Genomic DNA, 20,013 nt, shown 5'->3' with positions numbered 1-20,013 from the left:
CGGGGGCGCGGCGAGGGAAATATGACCACGTGATGCGACAGCGACCAATCGCCTCTCCCAGCCGGGGCAGGCCACGCTTCCATTGGCCAGAGCGATTCGGGCGGGAGCCGCGGCGGGCAGGAAGTGACGTAGCAGCGGCGGTTGTGGGACACAAGATGGCGGCGCTGGGGGTGGCGGCTGCTGCGGCGCGGCGGAGCTGGGCGCAGGGTGAGGGGGGGGGAGGAGGAGGAGGAGGAGGGCCCGGGGGGCGCCGCGGGGAGCCCGGCCTCGGCCTCGGCCTCGGCCTCGGCCTCGGCCTTTGCGCTGCTCACGACCCGGTCTCTGTCCCGCAGCACCGTGGGGGGCAGCGCCCCGCCGCCTCCTGCAGCAGCAGCCGCTGCCCGGCACCGAGCAGGTGAGGGCCGCGCGCGGAGGGGCACCCCACGTCTGAATATAATTGATCGTCTTAACGGTAATTGTAACTGATTGGGCGCGCTGACAGCTGAGATAGGTCGTGCAGCTCTGTGGAATGTGGCTTTTTAGACTGTTCGGTACCGCTCGGTGCATTTGACAACTGTAGGTAAAGGCAGCTGCGTGCATAGCAATGCTTGAGAAGCGTCACTTGTGCTGAATGTCCTCGCTGTTGTTAAGGCGCTTTTTGCTTTTCTGTACGGCATAAATTAAAATAAGTGCAAGCTGGTCTACCTGCAACATTGCGGCCTGTTAATACTTGTCTATTTACAGCCCGTAGAAATGGAGAATCCCTATAAAGAGCCTCCTAAGAAGTGTGTCTTATGTGGGATAAAGGTGGACTACAAGAACGTTCAGGTGAGTGCTTTGAGAATGTGTGCTTAGATATAACAAAGGTAACTGGCTTGTGCTCAAAGGGTGGGAGGCAGCAGCCCAAGGCTAACTGGGTGAGGAAGTTCACAGGAAAGGGTGAAGTCGTGCAATGGAACCTCTCCAGCCCCCTGGGCCTGTATGTACATATATGGGATGTGGTGTCCTTGAAAAGGAGCACTTTGTTATACAAATTCTGCCTCACTGTGGCATGCAGAATGCTATGGGCGTCCAAGCTGTCCTTGTTCCCCTGTCTGGGAAAACTAAGCTCTGTAAGAAACAGTCCCAAATACTAAAAATATAATGCGAGGAATCAAATATGCTGAAGTTCCTCTGAACTACAAATAACACAAACTGATATTCCTCTTTTTTAATAGCTTCTGTCCCAGTTTGTATCTCCGTACACTGGCCGCATTTATGGCAGGCATATAACAGGTAGGTGAAATTAAATCCTATTTACTCTTTCACGGTAAGGTCTTTTAGAGCTGAGGTCAGATTTTATTAGATCTGGTTGCGCAAGTCATTACTACTGATAATACACATTTTTGAAGCCTTCATCTTCATGAGCAGACTTGAAATTCAATTGTTACCTGATTCTTTTCTGTATTTTAGCAGTGTATATAGGCACACATGAATTTTTATAGGAAGACTGACAAAACTAGAAGGATTTGCAACTAAATGATTTAGCCCCTTTACTTATTACTGAGTTACTGTTCAAGTCAGGAGCCTAAAAATGTTTTTTCTTTAGGCTTGTGTAACAAGAAGCAGAAGGAAATTTCAAAAACCATTAAAAGAGCTCAGGTACTTGGTAAGTATCGTTACACTTTCTTGGGTGTTTGGTAAGTCAAGCTTACCATTGACTTAAGAAAAAAAAACACTCCTCTGATTTTCTTACAGGATTTATGCCAGTTATGTTTAAGAACACAGCATTTCTTACAGACCCCAAAATCTGTAATATTAAGTATTGAGAGTTATATACTGTAAAGAAATAAACAATAAAACTAAATTACTGCTTATGTAATTCTTTATTGGGAATGTCACCGGTTGCTGTGCTGCATCGCTGACCGAGGGTGGTCAGCTGTAGCGTCAAGTCTCTGAACTTGTTGGAAGGAATAAGGAATGCCCGGAGGGGTCGCACAAATCCTGCTGTATGGACCACTGAAGTTATCAAAAGTCTTGCTGAAGCTTGCTCCTTTTTCCTTCCTTCAGTAGGAAGGGGAAAACAGAATGCTGGAGAGCTAATGGTAGGGGGAAATATTAAGACTTTGGCTACACGTGTAAACAGCTGTTTCTAAGGATGTTGCCTTGGATCTGATGTTCTTGGCATCAGCTTCTGCTGAGGTGAGGCTCACTGAGGGGGTGGCCTTGGTTCTTCTGCAGCACCTTGAGGTTGTATCGCTGAGGCAGTGCGTGACGTGACTTGGCTGCCCACGCCCTGCTAGTGTAGTCTTAAAACCCTGAGAGAGAGAAAATGCAGGCTGAACTCTGGAAGGCCAAACGAGGGAATGTGATTTGGACTCCGTTCAACTTACGCCAAACAGAATTAATGCATTAAAATAAATCTTTGTACTTGACAAAGATTCAGTACGCTATTTCCATCCCTGCAGTGCTGAAGATTGATATGTTACTTTAATATGCTGGCAGTAGCTTTTTGTGCAAATACGTTTGGGAAGCTGTTAAGCCATCAGAAAGTGGGAGAGTGTGGGTATTCGTTCGTATCTTTCAGTTTCTCCAGCACCTCCTCATCTGTTTCAGTGCTACTCAGAGTAAGTTTCTTTTCCTGGTCGCTGTCCTCTTGATCTTGAAGTAACTTCTGGTGAAGCTGCAGTGATCTGGATTTCTTAAAAGCCTTTGGTCCTGCGGTGGTCCCTTTGACTTTGCGCTTGGTTAGTTGTCGTGTTTCAGGTTCAGGGAAGTCCTTTTCCTCTACCATGAGAGTCAGTTTGTCCATGATATTAATTTTATGGTCTGTCTTACAGCAATTCTTGGATATCCTCCTTCCTTTGAAGGAAACAATGCATGTCTGAAGCCCAGAATTGGGGAAATAGGTTTGCAGGGCCTGACAAAGTAAAACATTTTCCTTGGGCTCTTCGGGGTGATCTTTTTTCTCCCCTGAAAAAACAAAGGTTAGAGTTGAAGACCTCTCAAACTTGTACCAGTTTTGTTCTGGTGGCTTCAAGCCTGAGTGTTCTCTGCTGATGCCAATGAAATTAAACTTGGCAGTCTTACGAATATTAGCACTGGATATAGCTTACCTGAATTTTTCTGTTGTTTTTTTCTCTGTATTTCTTCTTTCAGTTGGCTCACCTCTGCTAGGAGTTTCTCTACAGATCGTTCGCTGACTTCTACTGTAGAGCATATATTCTGCAAGGAGAATTGCATTTTGAGATTAACTGCATGCCCATACATTGAATTGAGTGTTGTAGCAAACCCCTTAAAGCTACTGTTGCTCATGTTAGACACAGAGCATTGAAAAGCTGAAATGAGAAGCTTGAGGCTGTTTTGAAGATAAGAGCTGAAACCTTGTTTGTAGCAGATGCCACGTGTCTTACTTGCTACAGAACTTCTGGGTAAAGGGGAGCAAAGCACAGACCACGCTCCAGGAACTATCATATTTTGAGGAACTTTTAGTGTCCCTAAGGATTTATTGATTAAGTTGATTGAATAGAAACTTGTCTCTGAGAAGATAATGTACAGCCAAGAACTTGAGGATCTTATGTTTGATGAATTAGCTTTGTTTGACTTATTTCAGGATGCTATGGCTTTTGCTTTATTTTGTAGTGGTAGTGAAAATCCCTGTACCAGCAGATACACTGGACTGACCTTCAGCTCCTCCTGCAAGGTGGCATACATCTCATTTATCTTATGAACCTCTTGTAAGGATCCATCTTCATAAAAGAAGTCTGACCTGCAGGCAGAGAACAAATTGTATAATTCAAAACTAATGATTGAAATGGGTGCTAGTGTTCACTTCCAAGGAGCTTCAATCCAGAAAGATGCGTTAAGTCTTCATTCATTAGTTTGATTTAGAATTAGCAGTTCCTAAGGTGGGCTTGTTAAAGGCTTTACTCACAAGATGCCAATTAACTGAAGATGGCGCCGACTACTGGCGAATCCATAAAACTAGGAGGCTCAGGAAGAAACCTGGAGCTTTAGCTTGAGTTGAAAGTTAGGTATGAACTGCTCTTTCCAGGCTAAACGTCTGGATGGGCTCTCCTGTTAACGGGATTGTTACATCCTAGTGACAGAGCATGTGAAGTGATAAGCATCATAAGTATCAGTTCCGGTTACCTTACATGGGTTAGCTCAGCACTCGGTGCCAAGCTTGAGGCTGTTCTCTGCAGAGCACGTGGCTCAACTAATTCCTGAGTTGCTTGTCAAGGCTGGTAATTGCAGGACGCAAAGTGAGCAGGGTGCATCAGTAGGGGCACTTGAGAAGAACTAACGCAAGCCGTTATCCCAGCCCTACTGGAAAGCAACCGATACAGGTACGTAAGCTGGGTGCTGTACCTGTGTTGTCTCACTGCTCTCACAAAGCCAGAAGACACGCAGGAACCAGACACCGTTCTGTAGCCTTGCTGTTCTGCCATGCCCAAGTTGGTAACCACCAAGGGGACTTTCTGAAAAAGACTTAAAAAGCATAATTATGAAAAAATGTTTCAACGCCTTTTGAGTAGGTGAATTTTCCCACAGTAAGCATCACAGCCGGAGGCATGCGGCAGTAACTGTTGCTGAAAGAGTCGTGTCACAGATCACTGAGTCCAAACCCAACTGCAGGAGAGGAGACTTAAAGCAATGCCTGTGGAGATTTTTTTCCCTGCTTTTGAGTGTGAGTTGTGTAGTAATGCAGTACTTCGTTAAATGTAGCATGTTGGCAGTGAGTGGCGACACCTCTAAAGCTGATTAAAAGCTACCAGCAGCTTGGAATAGTTCAATTGTTTCATACAGCTTCACTCACACATAAAGATGAGAACTAAACAGTTACCTGTTTGGTAAAATAACAATTTCACCAATAATGGTTATTGTGTAAATGAGCTGGCAGTCCGATACTGGCACTGCACATGATTATAATTGCAAGTCCTTGGATTCCTTGAATCATTGGTTGGGAAAGACCACAGCCATTAATGTAGTACTGCCAAGTCTACCACTAAACTGTGACCCTAAGCACTGTATGGATCTTTTAAATACCTCTGAGGATGGCGAGTCAAGCACTTGCCTTGGCAGCTTGTTTCAGTGCTTCACAACCCTTTCAATCAAAGTTTTTCCTGTTTTTCTGCCTTTTAACCTAAACCTCCTCTGGTACGAGTTAAGGCAATTTCCTCTTGTCCTTGCTAATCAGTAAGTTCTTGAACAGAACTTGAGGGTGAGGCTTTAGCTGTGCCTGTAAGGGCTCTACCAGTATAAAAAAAAATTTAACTTTTAATGCTTTCTAGAGTAAAAAAACTATTATTAATAGTAATCCAGTTGCAACTAAAAAGGTCACATAAAAAAGGTCAAATCATAGTGTACATGTATATAATATTTAACAGCTTTGTCATAACTAGAGAACAGACTGATTACCCTTCTTGTGGCCGGTGTAAGGCGTGTTCCAGTCTGTACGTTGAACAACTTTCTGTCATCACGCTAGAAGTTAGCAGAAGGAACACAAGGCCTGGGTTCGATAGGTGGGACTGTAAGTTCTTATGCAGAAGTCTTTCTCGGAATGTCATCACCTGGTCTGTGTTGCGTCTGAATTTGTACCATCCTATTACATTCTGCAGACAGAAGAGAACTCATCAGTACCGTTCTTCAATGTCCTTGCGTGCCGTAACAAAGCAAATCGGAGGGTCCAGTAAGATTCATGAGTGCGAACTCTTCTGTATGCATAAGGAGATGCTTTCAATTCTTAAAGCATCCAAGACTATTTTCTAGGCATGCCAGTTTCTATCCTTGTGAAATCTCCTGAATTGGCTCGTTTACTGAGGTTTGGCTAAATCCTGTAAGTCTGCAAACTTGGTTTGACTATTCAGCTGTTTGCTGCTTTCCAGCTTCTACTTTTTCCCCTTGTAAAAAGTTCTACAGAGAAAACAGTACTTGATCTTGTTCACGTGGTGCCTAACCAGTGGAGTGAGCTGACCTCAACTGGTCTCAACCTAGAAATGGGTGGAATTCCTTTGGAAGGTTTAAAGAATTCACTTGAGAAATTAATAAGAAAAAATCAAGTTGAGATAATACAGAGAGGCAAACTTTAGTTGAAGATAACCTGAATGGGTAGTATTTAGGGGGATAAATAATGCAGGGGCCTCGACGAGCAGTATGAGGGATTAGGTACAAGATGGAATAGTTTAATGCCACTGGTCAGAAGAAGCCTCAAAATCTGAGGTGGCCCTGTGGTATGTGTTAGATTCGAAAATAAAATACCTTCTTACAGCCGGATAGTATTTTCTTCAGGGCTGGTTTGTTCAGTTCTCCTGCAGAATTATAAAAGCTAGAAGAAAATTATGACAATTAGAACAAAACACTACTGTAGGAAGTAATTATTTCCAAGTGGTTTGGCAGTCATCTTGCCCTAGGTGTACTGGAGGGAAAAAAGCCGTCAAGGTTGTGCTGACACAGCCTCTGTGGTAGGACCGCACTTAGTTTCATTGCCGTTAGCTCAGATAGCTGTTGAGGTGGTACAGCACAGATGCTCTTCTGGCATCAGTGCTACTGGGACACAAAGGTAACATCTATACCTGAGTTACAACTACAGAAAATGTCTTGCATCTGACACGAAGTGCCTCTCTAGCAGTATCTTGGTAAGTTCTTAATTTTTAGGAAGATTTGAGAGGGGAATCATGTCGTAATTTTCCTCTTACAGGGAGTAAACCTGCACAGCTGTGTTCCTATTTATGATAGAACTCAAAGAATTCAAAATACTACTGGTCTGTGAAAGGACTCCTGATGTGGGACTCGCATGTTTCTTCTCCTGCCCTACTTAGAACTCTGTTTCTATTCTTCTCTTCTTAGAGGCCAAGGGGTCAGGATGTGTTCTTTTAGAAAAGCAATCATTGCTTTTTGTGCAGCAGTTTGACATTGTTCTGTATCTTATACAGTTCTGCAGCGCTCACTAGAATGCGGTGCACCGTACCTGTATTTTACCTAAAGGCAAACACAAAGAAAGCTCGTAGATCCAATACAGGGGTAACATAAGGCATCGTGCATCTGTAATTCCACGGCCCCGACCCTGCATTCATTGTTACAGCTCCGTGATTTTTCTGTCATGTAACACAAGTACAACTTTCTGCAGAGCCAAAATTAGGGTTAATATAAACTGTTTCCATATCTTTTTACTTAAAATTCTCACCTGAACAACTGGTAGCATGGTATATGCTTCTGTATATCTGAAATGAGAAGGCAATATTACTTTGGGTTTGTCAGCTCAAGCTGTGCATTCTTATGTATGCTGTCATGTGAATTGTGGAAAGGAACAAGGAAGAACTCTTTCCGTATTTCCAATTATCTTCTTAATCTCAAATTACCTTAATCTTAAGAAAGGAAAGAAGTGTAACAAAGTTTCTTCAAATGGGAAGGGGGAACCACTTACATAAGTTATGCATTTTGATACATTTTGTTTTTGTCAAGTGCAAAATCAGATTTGCTATTTTGTTTTTCCCTCCCTTTCCTGTTGAGTACATAAATAGAATGCAATATGAAACAGTTCACTTAAGTTACTTTGCAACAAAGCACAGATGTCAGAAAATCACCTACCCTCTTTTTTTTTTCTGGTAGTCAATTCCCAGTTCTGATCATATACCCTTTTATGTAGGCCTTGAAAATGAGGCTGGAAAAAGGGTAACTGGGAAATTGACTACCAGGAAAAAAAAAAAAAGGGTAGGTGATGGCATTTGAAAAACATTTACACAAATTCCACAATATTCGTTTTCACAAGTTAGCAAAATTAGCAAAATAAAACTCTACAAAATATGAAGCAACTAACTGTGTGAAAATCTGTGTTACATGATCAGGGGCACCACAAAAAAAAAAATCCCTGTACTTTTTGTTCAGCAGTGAAACTGAGTAAAGTGTCACACCTTCCTTAATTGTGTCCCAGGGTAAAACTGGGAAATGAGGCATGAATTCTCTCTGCAGTGCTTTCAGTAAAGTTGGAAGGAAAATGTGCTGTATTAGATGGTTCTTTTTCTTGATCTATTGACAGTATTTTAAAAGAAGCATGTTAAATTTGTGTATGCATACGTTGTTTCAAGGGCTACTGTAATACATGCATCCACTCCCACTGCCACAACCATTTTAAGGCAAAATACATATTTCATCTGCTCAATGAAATGTGTAATTTGCATCATTCACATGAAATATTTTATAAGCTGCAAATTTTGAACTGTGAACCCTAATGCATTAGTACCTCTCACTGAAATATGCCAGGTTTCTGCCAGGCAACTGCTGTTGAGCAGGGGTGAAGTGCCAGAGCTAAGACAAAGAGGAAGTCTAAGCCCTGCCTTACCGGTAATGTGAGAAGATGTTTGGCAGAGAACAACTATTCCAGGAGCTAAGAACTTCTATTTCTGTTTAAGATTTAAACTCTTTTAGATCATTTTTTTTTCCAGCAATTATAGTGTTGTAAAATGAGCCTGGTGTGTGTATTCTGGTGTTGTGGCCCCTGCCCTAGCAGCTGCATGTGGCCATGCATGCCCTGGCAGCAGGGCGCTGTCAGGAGTGGGGTGCACTGACCGATGGTATAAACCACTTCCACATCGTCCATCTGCGAGTCCGTGATGCTGTTCTTGGCCTCGCCTTTCACATCTCCCAGGAGAAATCCTTCCTTTTGAGGGGAAAAAAGGTAAGTTCGTGTTAGCCGGGCTGCTCTGGTAGTAAACACACACGTGTTGGGTGGAGAAAAACAAAGCTGTTGATTTTTATTTTTATTTTTAAACGAAGCAGGTTCTCGTTCATTTGTAAACGGATCAGTAGGTAAGGGACAGGAGTTAAGGTGCACTCGAGCCTTTTCCCTCCCGTGTGTTTTTATTCAAAGCCGAAAGCGTGGGGTCGGGCATGTGCTGGCCCCGCAACTTTTCCCAGCCGCTGCCGGAGCAGCGGGGCAGCGCTGGGGCTGCTCTGGGGCTGCTCCCCGCCCCGGGCCGCCTCCCGGTGCCTTCCCCCCCGACAATCCCCCATCCCCGGCCTCCCAGCGCCCGGTCCCGGCCGCGGTGCCTGAGGCGGCCCGGGGCAGGCGTTGCTGCGCTGCGCCATGGCCGCCCGCGGCCCTCCCCTCCCGTCCCCTCCCGTCGCGGCCCCGCGGCACGCACCGTGTCCGAGGCGGTGCTGAGGTGCTGGAAGGCCAGCGCGCCGAAGACGAAGCCCGAGAGCAGGGCCGAGGTGCTCTCGCCCTCCATGCCCCACAATGGCGGCCCCGCCGCGCCGCACGGAGCCCCCAGCGGCCGGCGGCGGCAGGGCAGGGCCGGGCAGGGCCGGGCAGGGCCGGGCAGGGCCGGGAGCTCCCCCCGCCTGCTCTTAGCAGTGGGATCGGGCAGCCGGTGCCAAGGCCACCGCGGATTCTGCGCTTCGGGAAAGGCGATGTTTGGTTTCACTGCTCATCACGACGGTAGGTGAGCACCCTATAAGCATTTGCTTAGTCCTAGACATTCGTTTCCTGGGTTTTTAAATAAGATGAATGCACTTGCAGTCTCTCAAGGGCTTTTTCCATCAATTTGGGATGTTATCCATGCATTTTTGTGTGTGTTTACCATGCATAGGAGGTTAACGCTTTCAGTACAATTTCTTGTCCCTTTAACTTGGCAGCAGGATTTAGAAGAAGAGTGGCTAGCTCTGGCACGCTTAGTGATTTAACTATGCATTATATATCTGTAAACAGTTTGAATATTTAAAGTATTTAAAAGAAGAAAATTGTTGAATTTCTTACTCATTCTCACAGTAGACAGATGGACAGGCTAAGACTTTTTCCCCCCCCCCCCCCACCACCTACATAAATGAGCAGAGGGATGACAAAGTGTCCAGGTGATGCAGAATGACTGAGATTAACAGGAAACAACTATTATATTAGGCCTTGCGTGCAACACAGGCCGCAGGGCATTCAATGAGTGGGTAACAAATACAATACAACTGAAGTGACATATTACAACAAACAGCCCTCTGATGGATCATGTTGCTGTGGTGGTGGCAACAAGAATGGAGGGATGTGACCAGTTACATGGCCGTTTGTGGAGAAAAGGGTGGAAGTGGCCATGAATGCTGGTGTCTTCCAGGAACTGTGCAGCAGTTCCCTTCCCTGCACTGAGATGTACGGTTCATGCTACACAAGGACAGTGAGGGCATTTAATGCATTTAATCAGTGTGATGAACGTGGGGCACTGACACGTTGTTCTGCTGTTATCAGCACTGGTGGTGTGCAAACTGTGCAAGATCTATACTGACAGCATGCGAGATGCATGCTGAGAGTAACGCAATGCCCGTCTGACAGGTATCTGTGCACCACCAAGGCAAACAAATGCAGCCAGAACATGCGGAGGGCTCCTTGCTCCAGGGATACCAAGATGCAGCCCTGCCTAAGCTGCAGGGTATGATGAATAAGGTTCTCTAATGGCTGAATTTGCCTTTGGTGGAAACAATTATGCTTGTGTGGTCAGAGACAAATGTGTTACAATCATCCTAACGATTCATACAGTGCTTAAACGTATTTCTTTACTGTTGTCATAGTTGTTCTGTTGATAGGCAGAGATAAAGCATTGTGACATATGGAGTAATAATTTGTGTCAAGAAGATGGTTGATATTAATAAAGAAGGGGGAGATGAGGGAGTGTGGCCATGGGGGTTGGAAAGCCCCACGGCTGGTGATAACATCAGACTCTTAACGATGAGGCCATCAGGAATGTAAAGAGTTTAGAAGGAACAGGGAAGGGCGATTCAGGAGATGCCATGCTGTCTTGGGTTACTTGTTCTCCAGCCCTTAAGGCATGGAAGTTTCTGGGTGTTTGCTCTTGCCAGGCAAAGTTGTTTGACCAATGAAAAGAGTCTGATGTTATCACCAACCTTGGGGCTTGCCGACCCCCATGGCCACACTCCCATGTCTCCCCCTTCTTTATTAATATCAACCGTCTTCTTGACACAAATTATTACTCCATATATCACAAAAGGAAGATTGACTGTCAGACTGACCACGTTTGGTGGTCTTGGAACCTACTGCTCTTTGCTTTAGGTAGAAACATCTTTTTGTTAACCTATAGGGATGTATTAGTTCATCAGCTGAAGTACCACCTGACTGATGTTCACGTGTCTGTACTATTTTGGAACAGTATCTGCCAGGGACATGCTATGTTCTGGTAGTCTGATAAGGGGGCGTTGCTTGCAAACTCTCCTCTGGTGTGTGTCTATGGGCACCTTTTGGAGTCACTACAATAGTGAATGCTGGATAGGAAGGAGTCACATCTGGAGAAGCGTGGCTCCCAGAACTCCTGTGACTCTGTGACTCCTCCTTGGAGGGCGCGCAGCTTGTTGGATTGTCCTCTGTCCTCGTTAGGTAACGTATCAGAGGGAAGGGAAAACCCCAGCGGTGCTTTTGGAGAGCTAGTATGTGCTGCTGCAGGCTTATCTGTTCATGGTGTATGTACACCTGCTTGAAAGATGACAACTGTATGGCCACTCCTGTGCAGGAAGAGGCTGTTCAGACCTGATTGCACCCAGCCACATCAGGTGCAATGAATAGGCAGAAGTCAGCGCTGTGTTTGCTTCTCCATGCATAAATGAATCATGGTTCCAGTTCCCTCAAATGCTCACAAAACATTGCCTAATAACGAGTAAGTAGAATGACCTTTGGGATCAAGAGCCAAGACTGGGCAACAGTGTTTGCTGTTAACTTTAAATTTTTCAGTGGTCTTCAGATCTCTGAATTGATGCTATTTTTTCTGCAATGGAGAGCAAACAGAAACCAAAATGTCATGAACCCCATGAATGACTCCAGTTTTAATGATGATGTGTCCAATTTCTGACCAGCATTTAGAAATCCCAAAGGCTGCAGAGACTGTACAAGAAGGTAAGACTACTATTAAAAAGCAAGATATGCTGAGGCATAAGCAAGAAAGTCGTATATGGCAAATGGGAGTTGTTAATGCCTATGGAGCATTATTTGTTAGAGATTAGGACACAGAAAGCTTTGGGTAGCTTTTTTTTTTAAGCTTTTTCTACAAATATTCAGAGGTGTTTGTAAACAGGGATCAGATTTGATTATCCTTTTTTTTTTTTTTTTTTTTTTTACCAAAATGATAAAAAGAGCTTAATACAAACTGAATACCAAAGCACCCTAGTAGTAATTAAAAACATAAATTTGCCCATACATTTATAACATTTGAAGGGTTGATGCATTACAAGGTTTATTTTCTGTAAAAAACAAAACAAAACAAGAGTGTTTTTGTATTTACCAGGGTGCTGTAGAGCATTTTTTGCAGATACATGCTTAAGAATTTTACTGTCACAAAATAATTTTAAGAATTGTCATTAGTAAGCAAAAGGAGACAATTTTGTCTACAGCAAGATTTTGCTTAAGGAAAAATTAAAAAGTGTCTGTGACGTGCAGAAAGCAAACTCCACAATCAATAAAGTAGGTATCTTTATTCAGCGCTGGGCTGCACGGTGGGTAGTCCCACCAAAGTTGTGTACACCCCAGCGCGGCACGTGCCTTGGTTATAGGTGGTGAAGAGTTACATATGCATGAAGTTTCTCGAGATGCCTATACATATGCATGACCTATCCCCACTTTGTATTAAAATTAATTCCAGGGAGTCATTTTCATAGATTCCTCCTATCCACGCTTGCGCAGTGTTTTCTGGTAGTGGTTGCTGGGGGTCGTGGAGATGAAGATTACTGAGTCTTCCTCATCACTGCCGGTTGACTTCTCATCCCAGCATAGACTCATAAGCTTCTCAGCTTCTGCTTAAACTGCAGGTTTGGTTTCAGTTTCCTGTTTTCTATCAGAGACTGTTTCTCGTGAGGAATCCCAGAGTTTTTTGCCTCAGTTTCTTTGCACAACAGGTAGCAGAAGATATAGTACACATCCCTTACCTGTCTTATTTACTAAAATTCTTTTGGCTTCCTTTCACATGCTCATTAGCCTATCTTATCTACTAAAATTCTTTCAGCCCTCTCTCAACTGAGATCCTCACCTGAGCCTATGTTACTGGCTGCAGAGTGTTTCTCACATTTTCAGCTTTGACAATTAAGACTGTTGTCAAAAATCAAAATACTAACTTTTTAAACAATCTAAGAAGAAAAAAAGTGACAACTTTTGTGAATTAGTACATAATTTCAGCAGGAAGAAAACCAGCTGTCGTATTGGTCTGGTATGAGCATGATAATCAGCTTCCTCAACGGCACTGCTATTTGTCCCAGAACAACAGCCTCCACGTGCTGCAATTGCTACCATTGAATCAAACCTGCCATTAATTAGACTTGAAAGAAGATGAAAAAATGAGAAGCATGTCCTCAAATTTCCCTTTCTGTCACTGCTGACATTACAGGGGTGGTTGTTCCTCTGCTGCAACAGCCTGACTTACGCAGGTTGGTCCTTACTTGGCTTACTGCCGATGGGCTGGCACAGTTCTTGTGACAACATTCCAGCATGTGAGCCGTCTGATTGACCAGGATCTCTCTGACCGTCTTCAGGGGTTGGTTTAGAACAGCTTTAAAAGCTACAAATACAGAAGAACAAGAGTATGTTAATAGCAGACACACTTAAAGTATCTACATTTTGCTAGTTTTTAAGTAGTTTTAATGTAGTAAAACTCACCTCTGTGGGTGCTTTTTCAGTCTTTCCTGTATCATTTTAGAGGATGCTTATTAATCTTCAAAAAAAATGCCTATACACTTTTGTGCATTACCTGTTTCTAGCTACCTTCCCTGGCATGTGTATCTACATACATGATCTACTTCTCTTTCCTATTTTGTAATAGAGTGGCAGATTGCTTGGGCTTGGAATAGCAAGTTACAAAACACAATTTCTCACTAGGCAATCACTTCATCTCCTACCTTTCTCTTCCTCCACCCCTAGAGAAAGCAAAAAGGAAACAAAATCCATCTGTTATAACTTTACCTGACTTAGCAAAGAAGTTGATAAGTGTGTCAGTCTCGCAAGGCTTGTAGACATCAGCTAACTGGGAGCTACAGTTTAAACTGATACTGTGTACGTGCAGTCTTCTTGTCCACTTATTGATGTGTAGAGCACACTGCAACACAGATGAGCCAATTACTGTTCATTTTGAGTTTAAAACAAGAAGTCAATTCTCAAAGCTTCCACTGAGTGAGAGCCACTACTTAGTGCATAAAAGGCATATAACTACACCCAAGGACAGCCCAGCCTAGTAGTGCTGCTTCAGCATTAATGAACTAGAGGAACACCATACCAGTACATTTTGTGGAAGTAGATTAGACTTTTACATGCATTACAAAGATTATTAGCCTTAAAAGTATATAAATGTCAAAAGTATGCAAGTATATAAAAGTATATAAATATATGACTGATTGAAAGGCTTATTACTCTCATTTGCTACATACTGATGGTATCATCTGAAACAAGAGACCACTGACTGGAAATCTGTAAAGCATCCCTTGTAATTGTGTAATATTTGAATGTGCTATTAAGAAGAGTGCCCCAAAGGAACATAACTGAAAAGACACCATACCAGACATCAGAAGCTTGCTGACAAGTATCTGTTCATCATGTTGTCAGCAACAGCAACAGAAAAACTTAGTAATCTTGAAAAATGAAGTGGGTCTTCTGATACGGATAAATTGATTACGAAGTGACATGAAGTCCTTCTAACCTCACCCCTGTATCTCATCCCTTCCATTGACTTAGATATTAAAATCGGAGGGATAATTTGAAAATTTGCTTGTGACTCCAGTTGTGCTTCAATATAATGTTAGCATTTGGGAAAACCCTTTTCCAAGTATGGAAAGTAAAGGAACAGAGCTCAGGCTTTCCTGACTGCTGACACTTTGCTGGTACACACTTGTTTCCTACCACCACGATCAAAAAAGAATCTCATCTTGTCTACAGCTACAAACCCAAGTCTGCAGGGCAAACACCAACAGCAGGTGACTGCAGTCAGCCATGCATTGGATCTGCCGCATGTCTCTGTCACAGGGAAGCCAGGTAAACACAACATCTACATGGCACGCACTGTTCCTGTCACTGCTGCAGCACTGCTCCAGGAGGTGACGGCAGACATACCAAACTGGATGTTCCACTGTACTGTGTTTGTACAAGGATTAACTGCTAGACTATAAAGTGTATTTATAGGGGCAAGATAAAAGCTAAGTGGAGCAGAAATGAAAGTTCAGGTAATTCCATGGCTTAAGTTCAAGACCTTGCAAGCTGTAACATTTTCTGCCATTAATAAAAGAAAAATGTCATAACAAAATACCTAGAACAGTAAATGGCAACCTCGCATTATCTGCTGTTGGTTGGGGCACATCTTTTGTTAGGCACAGGTGTATCACACGTGTTGGCATTTAGGCAGAGAAATACCAGTTTTAAGTATTGCCTAATCTGCATTTCCAGGAATTATTACTGAAGGAATAAGAGTAAGAAGGGAAGAACAGATTTCTTTAGTTTTGGAACAGCCTGGCATTGCAAGGTAGCAATCTTTGGCTCGTTAATTAAAACCTTATTTTATTAGTGGTACTATGACACTAGAGTCTGTGCAAGCTGTACCTTCCTCCCCTCGGTGCTACGGCATAACATTTTTCTTTTTTTATTATTACGGCTGCAGAAGTTCTTACAATTTCAAGACATAGTATGTCATTAAGTTTTTTTTTTTTTTTTTTTACCTGAGTTAAGGTGCTGCTGTCTTCATTCAGTTTGTCATCATGTTTGAACTCTACCGTCACTGCCTTGTCACAGTCAACTGCTGCCATTTTTACATCTGTGGTGTTGTTCATGTAAATGGCACCAAAGAAGCCAGTAGCCCTAAAGCCTATAGCCAGATTAAAACAAACAAACAATATTATTCTATTTAAAAACATATTATTTTATTTAAAAAGCACAAGTACAAGTGACATTATTTTGTGACTTCTTTTTTGGTCATTCAATTGTGCTTACTAAAATGGGAACCATTTCCCCTCAGGGTGTGCAGCCTCAGTCAACGGCCTCTGTGAGGACAAAGTGAAGCTGCTCTGATGGGCCATGAAGGGGTGCTGCAGCTCAGAGATGCCCCACAACCTTTTGCACTGTTCACTTGGCCGTTTTGTGTGTTTGTATTTCTCAAATATTTGCATTTGAGGCAAGAATATTGAAAAGTAGGAACATTAATTTAATTTGAAGTAATGAAAGAACATGTAAGTGTACAGCAACAACTTCCTCTTTTGTACAACTTATTTGCATTTCTGGATGCATGCATAGTGATCAGAAATCTTAATTGTATTGCAGATTTAAGTAGGTATATACAGTAGGGGCACACTCATTTTACCAGTCTATACTGTTCAAAAGGTATATAATGAAGTTAAAACAGGAAGCCTGATGTTACGCGTGTTCTGTAGAGCACTTCTAGCACTGTATTATTTATAGTTATACATTCCCATGTGCATTCATATTTATTTTCATTCCCAACGGGTACCGTTACCTGTACTTGTCCGAACCCTCATTATTGCATCTAAGCTGGTCTTTTTTTCTATGTCCTTCCTGAGGTCGGTGAGGAACTGGGGGCTATCAGAATCGCGCTGAAAGCACAAAGCACAAGGTGCAGTTTACCACGGGGTGGCAGCAAAACAGCAGAAATCCAACACTCCCCCAGCCCGCTGTGAACTCTGCCCCTGCCCTGCCTTAAAAGAAAAAGAGTAGCCTTGATCACTTAGCAAAAACTGGTTTTGCAGATCAGCTGATGACACGGAGAAAGCCCCCTATTCCTCATAAAGATTCCCATGAAATTTTAAACTAAGGAGTGTTTTTATGGCTTTTCTTTTGGGGAGGAGTGTCTTTATCATAAGCATTTTTAACTGTAAATGCAGGAGTAATTGACTACCCTGCTCAGATGTCACCATATGTAGGTAAGTGGGTTTAATTTTAGATATCAACCAGCTTATGTAGAAGTAAATTTATGGTCTCAGGATACCTCTTTGAGCCTGATCTGCTGTTTATACATTTTAATTTTACCCCACGGGGTTTATAAATAATTTTTCTAGAGTCACTCTACTGTTACACTGTCAAAGCATGCTTTGAAATAAAAACAACCAATCCCCAGGTGTTACTATCTGACAGGTAGGAAACTTGCACCACTTACCTGGAAATTGTTGTACTTGTACAATGTTCCTCCAGTGTACATTGTGACAAGACCCAGGGAGGCTATGTCCACGTACTGCTTCGGGAAAAGGAACAAATTCACGCAGCAGCCGTTAGCCACGCTATCCCTGGCTAAAGTCTTGTAATAATTTACTTGAGGCTGGAACAGTGTCTGCACAGAATTCAAAAAATACAAATGTGATGACATTAGATACTGTTGGTAGCCAGTCAATCCAAATACCCAAATGAAAAATAAAAATGAGACATGGATTTGATTGCAATTGTGTTGTCCCTGCTCACACATTCTATCACCACTTACATGCATTGAAAACTCAGTACGTTCTTGTAGAACTAAATCACACCTTGCAGGTAGCAAAGGCTCTGGGTGGGTGGAATTATTTGCAGCTGGTCGATTTCCTTTACTGATGGGTGTTGCTGCTCGGCCATACTTTAGCCTCAGAATTCTTGTAGGGCCAATACCTATATATTTATTCTCTATATCTAAATCGTCAGGGCACGGTATAATATGGGAATATTATATATTTAAACAACAATTCTTTGTAAAAGAAAAGAAGTGAAAAAGACCAAGGCTGTACTAGAGAAATTCAGTGTAATAGCAGTCCCCTGTGAACTCCAAGTAGGAAATACCTTTTCTTTATCTGTATTGAGTAGTTTTTTGTCATCTCTGTTTCTCAGCTTCCCCGGTGTTTCCGCAGTTGGCAATGAAGAATGGAAGATAAACAATTTTCCAGCACATTCTGCAGCCTGTTGCAAAGACATCATATTGACAATTATTCTATTTCTCAGATAAACAAGCCTAATTTTCATTCATATGCTGTGGTGTCTCTGAGAACAGTGTAAACTTTCTGCAAAAGTTCTTTGGAGCCAAACCATTCAGTTAGTCCTTACTCTTGATAGAAGAGAAGTCCCAAAGCAAACTGGGAATTTTGTGTCAGTAAATAACTTAATCTAACATAGATCCTTTGGATCATGCACCGGTACAGTAATTCCTACATGGGACGCTAAATTACTCTTAAAAAGTAGTCTCTAAAGAATGCAAGATTGACTTACCACCATATGCATCAGGAATTACTGACACTGCTTTTGACAACGTGTCTAAAATGCATATACTCTCATTAGTGTCTGCAAACATCTCTGGAATCTGGTCCAACAAGCTATGAAAGAAGAAAGGTTCAGTGTCTTAACTGGTTAGTGTATTTGGGATAATCCCCAAAAATGTGACATACCAAGTCTTCATAGAGGAATTTCTTTTCCATGCAAGTTTATACTTAAAAATTTTGATTTCTTAGGATTCCAGCTGGAATAAAATTAAACATGAATTTTAGAATTCTATTGAAATGCATTATTTCAAAGCTGGTAACATAAAGGAACATGCATTAAATAAAAAATAGCTAAAAATAAAGGAGTTCAGGTATGGATAAAGACTTAACAATCTTTAGATCATACCTAGGCATGCATCACATATATGGGAGAAAATCCAGGAAAAACATGCAACACAGCAGAAAGCCGCAAGCCGCCCTCCCACTTCTGACGAAGCAGAGCTGAAGATGCCTGGCTCACAGCTGGTCTAAACAGACTTTCAAATTCAGCATTGCGAGTTGCCGCTACATTTGCTTCCTCTCAGAGGTGGAAATACAAGACTTGATGCATCTGCTGACTTGTAAAGCATTTCAACAAATTCATGCATCCTCCAAAACCCCATAACACAATTGACTAAAAGGGAAAAAGTCTATTCTAAGCATTCAGCTCTTATTCAGATATGGAATTATTGTACTTGTTAACAACAGATCATGATTCCTGAAAGCTAACAAGGAAATGCATCCAGCAAAGGAACAAAAACTTCTCCAACATCTGAGACCACCATCATCTGAGGCTGAGCTAAGTTGCTTTTTACTTTAAAGAAGTGGATGACCTTGTTATAAGTGACAAAACCAACTCGAATTACTGAGGATTCTTCTTGGCTCTTCTCTGTGAGAAAAACAAAAAACAAGTGGTTATAATTTTGAAACTCTGGCCTTGCAATAAAAGCATTCATTTGAAATACAGGGCTGCTTTCATTATCTGTACTGGGAGCAACAAAGCAAACAACCAACCAGATGCAATTGCCCTAGTCTTTGCCTCAGGTCAAATTAAAACAACCATATTAAATCAACCATTGTAAATTTATTTTATAATATATATTAAAGTCAACCCTATCAACTGTGCATCCCATTCAAGCAGGCAAGAGTATCTAAGATAAAGAATAGACCCTGTCTTCAAAACATGGAAAAGAGGAACAGGACAATCCTTTACAGGACACAATCAGAAAATCAGCTTTATTTAGAATACATTGTAATTCAGTGACACTAATGATCAATGCCTGGAGAGAACAGTTACTAGACTTGAATAATGAATGTCTGGTGACTTTCAGAGTTCGGTGGCTCGATCTTCTGCTTTGGCAGGACTGCTTTTAAGCAGCAAAAGGTCTTGGATATCCCTCAGCTGTGCATCATGCAGAAAATGTACTATAGAAATTTCTCGTTATTCCTAGTGTGTTCCCAGGCCAACTAAAGCTCACAAACCGCTGCCATGAGCTACACCTGCAAGAACACTGCAAGCAGCGAGCTCAGGAGCTGTTTTTCAGGAGGTAACTCCCCTAAGCACTAGTTACTGTGTCATTAGTAGCAGTATCATTAATAAGACTAATGAGACCAGGTTTGCAGCCCTAAGTTTAGTAGAAGGCAACTGTATTCCAAAAATCAGTCTTAATTACTTCTAATATAGCACATACTCTTAGTTTTACAAGCTTCATCTAAAACCTTGAGCTTGGGAGGGAAACAATTTTTCATGTCTACGATCTTTAACATCCATGTCAGTGAAGAATGCTAATCTACCATTCCTGCTCTGTGGAAACAGCTGGATGAGAAAGGGGC

At 42.4% G+C, this 20,013-nt stretch overlaps 2 protein-coding genes and 1 pseudogene across 3 annotated transcripts in view; 1 reads left to right on the top strand and 2 right to left on the bottom strand.

The window, feature by feature from the left end:
* Positions 1–137: 137 nt before the first annotated feature.
* MRPS18C (mitochondrial ribosomal protein S18C) lies at positions 138–1,825 on the top strand. The gene is made up of 6 exons (XM_084286758.1): positions 138–207; positions 333–394; positions 724–807; positions 1,197–1,254; positions 1,568–1,627; positions 1,717–1,825. The coding sequence occupies exons 1-6, from the start codon at positions 156–158 to the stop codon at positions 1,785–1,787; spliced, it is 387 nt and encodes a 128-aa protein (XP_084142884.1). The 5' UTR covers positions 138–155; the 3' UTR covers positions 1,788–1,825.
* A 28-nt stretch (positions 1,826–1,853) lies between these two features.
* ABRAXAS1 (abraxas 1, BRCA1 A complex subunit) lies at positions 1,854–9,204 on the bottom strand. Its single transcript, XM_084286780.1, has 9 exons — positions 9,102–9,204; positions 8,527–8,617; positions 7,145–7,181; positions 6,220–6,286; positions 5,380–5,573; positions 4,330–4,449; positions 3,643–3,727; positions 3,075–3,183; positions 1,854–2,931 (listed from the first exon to the last, which is right to left on the bottom strand). The coding sequence occupies exons 1-9, from the start codon at positions 9,186–9,188 to the stop codon at positions 2,504–2,506; spliced, it is 1,218 nt and encodes a 405-aa protein (XP_084142906.1). The 5' UTR covers positions 9,189–9,204; the 3' UTR covers positions 1,854–2,503.
* Positions 9,205–11,889: 2,685 nt separating this feature from the next.
* LOC311209471 (protein transport protein Sec24D-like) overlaps positions 11,890–20,013 on the bottom strand; it is a 125,992-nt pseudogene continuing 117,868 nt past the window's right edge. The window contains exons 14-21 of the transcript XR_014619366.1: positions 18,876–19,069; positions 18,193–18,255; positions 17,729–17,876; positions 17,082–17,252; positions 16,425–16,521; positions 15,634–15,779; positions 13,895–14,027; positions 11,890–13,493 (exon numbers count right to left, since the gene is read on the bottom strand). The product of XR_014619366.1 is annotated as a protein transport protein Sec24D-like (transcript). The remainder of the gene's footprint in view (positions 13,494–13,894; positions 14,028–15,633; positions 15,780–16,424; positions 16,522–17,081; positions 17,253–17,728; positions 17,877–18,192; positions 18,256–18,875; positions 19,070–20,013) is intronic.

This window comes from Netta rufina (assembly GCF_964035555.1).
Source record: "Netta rufina genome assembly, chromosome: 4".
Taxonomy (NCBI): Eukaryota; Metazoa; Chordata; class Aves; order Anseriformes; family Anatidae; genus Netta; species Netta rufina.
The sequence above is the reverse complement of the archived record's forward strand: the minus strand, read 5'-3'. Positions and strand labels throughout refer to the sequence as shown.

Excerpts from the sequence above, each read along its gene's own strand:
- MRPS18C (XM_084286758.1), top strand. The coding sequence starts at position 156 with ATGGCGGCGCTGGGGGTGGCGGCTGCTGCGGCGCGGCGGAGCTGGGCG. Across the intron at positions 208-332 it reads GCGGCGGAGCTGGGCGCAGG|CACCGTGGGGGGCAGCGCCC; the intron begins GTGAGGGGGGGG and ends TCTGTCCCGCAG. Across the intron at positions 1,628-1,716 it reads TAAAAGAGCTCAGGTACTTG|GATTTATGCCAGTTATGTTT; the intron begins GTAAGTATCGTT and ends ATTTTCTTACAG.
- ABRAXAS1 (XM_084286780.1), bottom strand. The coding sequence starts at position 9,188 with ATGGAGGGCGAGAGCACCTCGGCCCTGCTCTCGGGCTTCGTCTTCGGC. Across the intron at positions 3,728-4,329 it reads AGAGCAGTGAGACAACACAG|GTCAGACTTCTTTTATGAAG; the intron begins GTACAGCACCCA and ends CTCTGCCTGCAG. Across the intron at positions 3,184-3,642 it reads CCTTGCAGGAGGAGCTGAAG|AATATATGCTCTACAGTAGA; the intron begins GTCAGTCCAGTG and ends TTCTCCTTGCAG.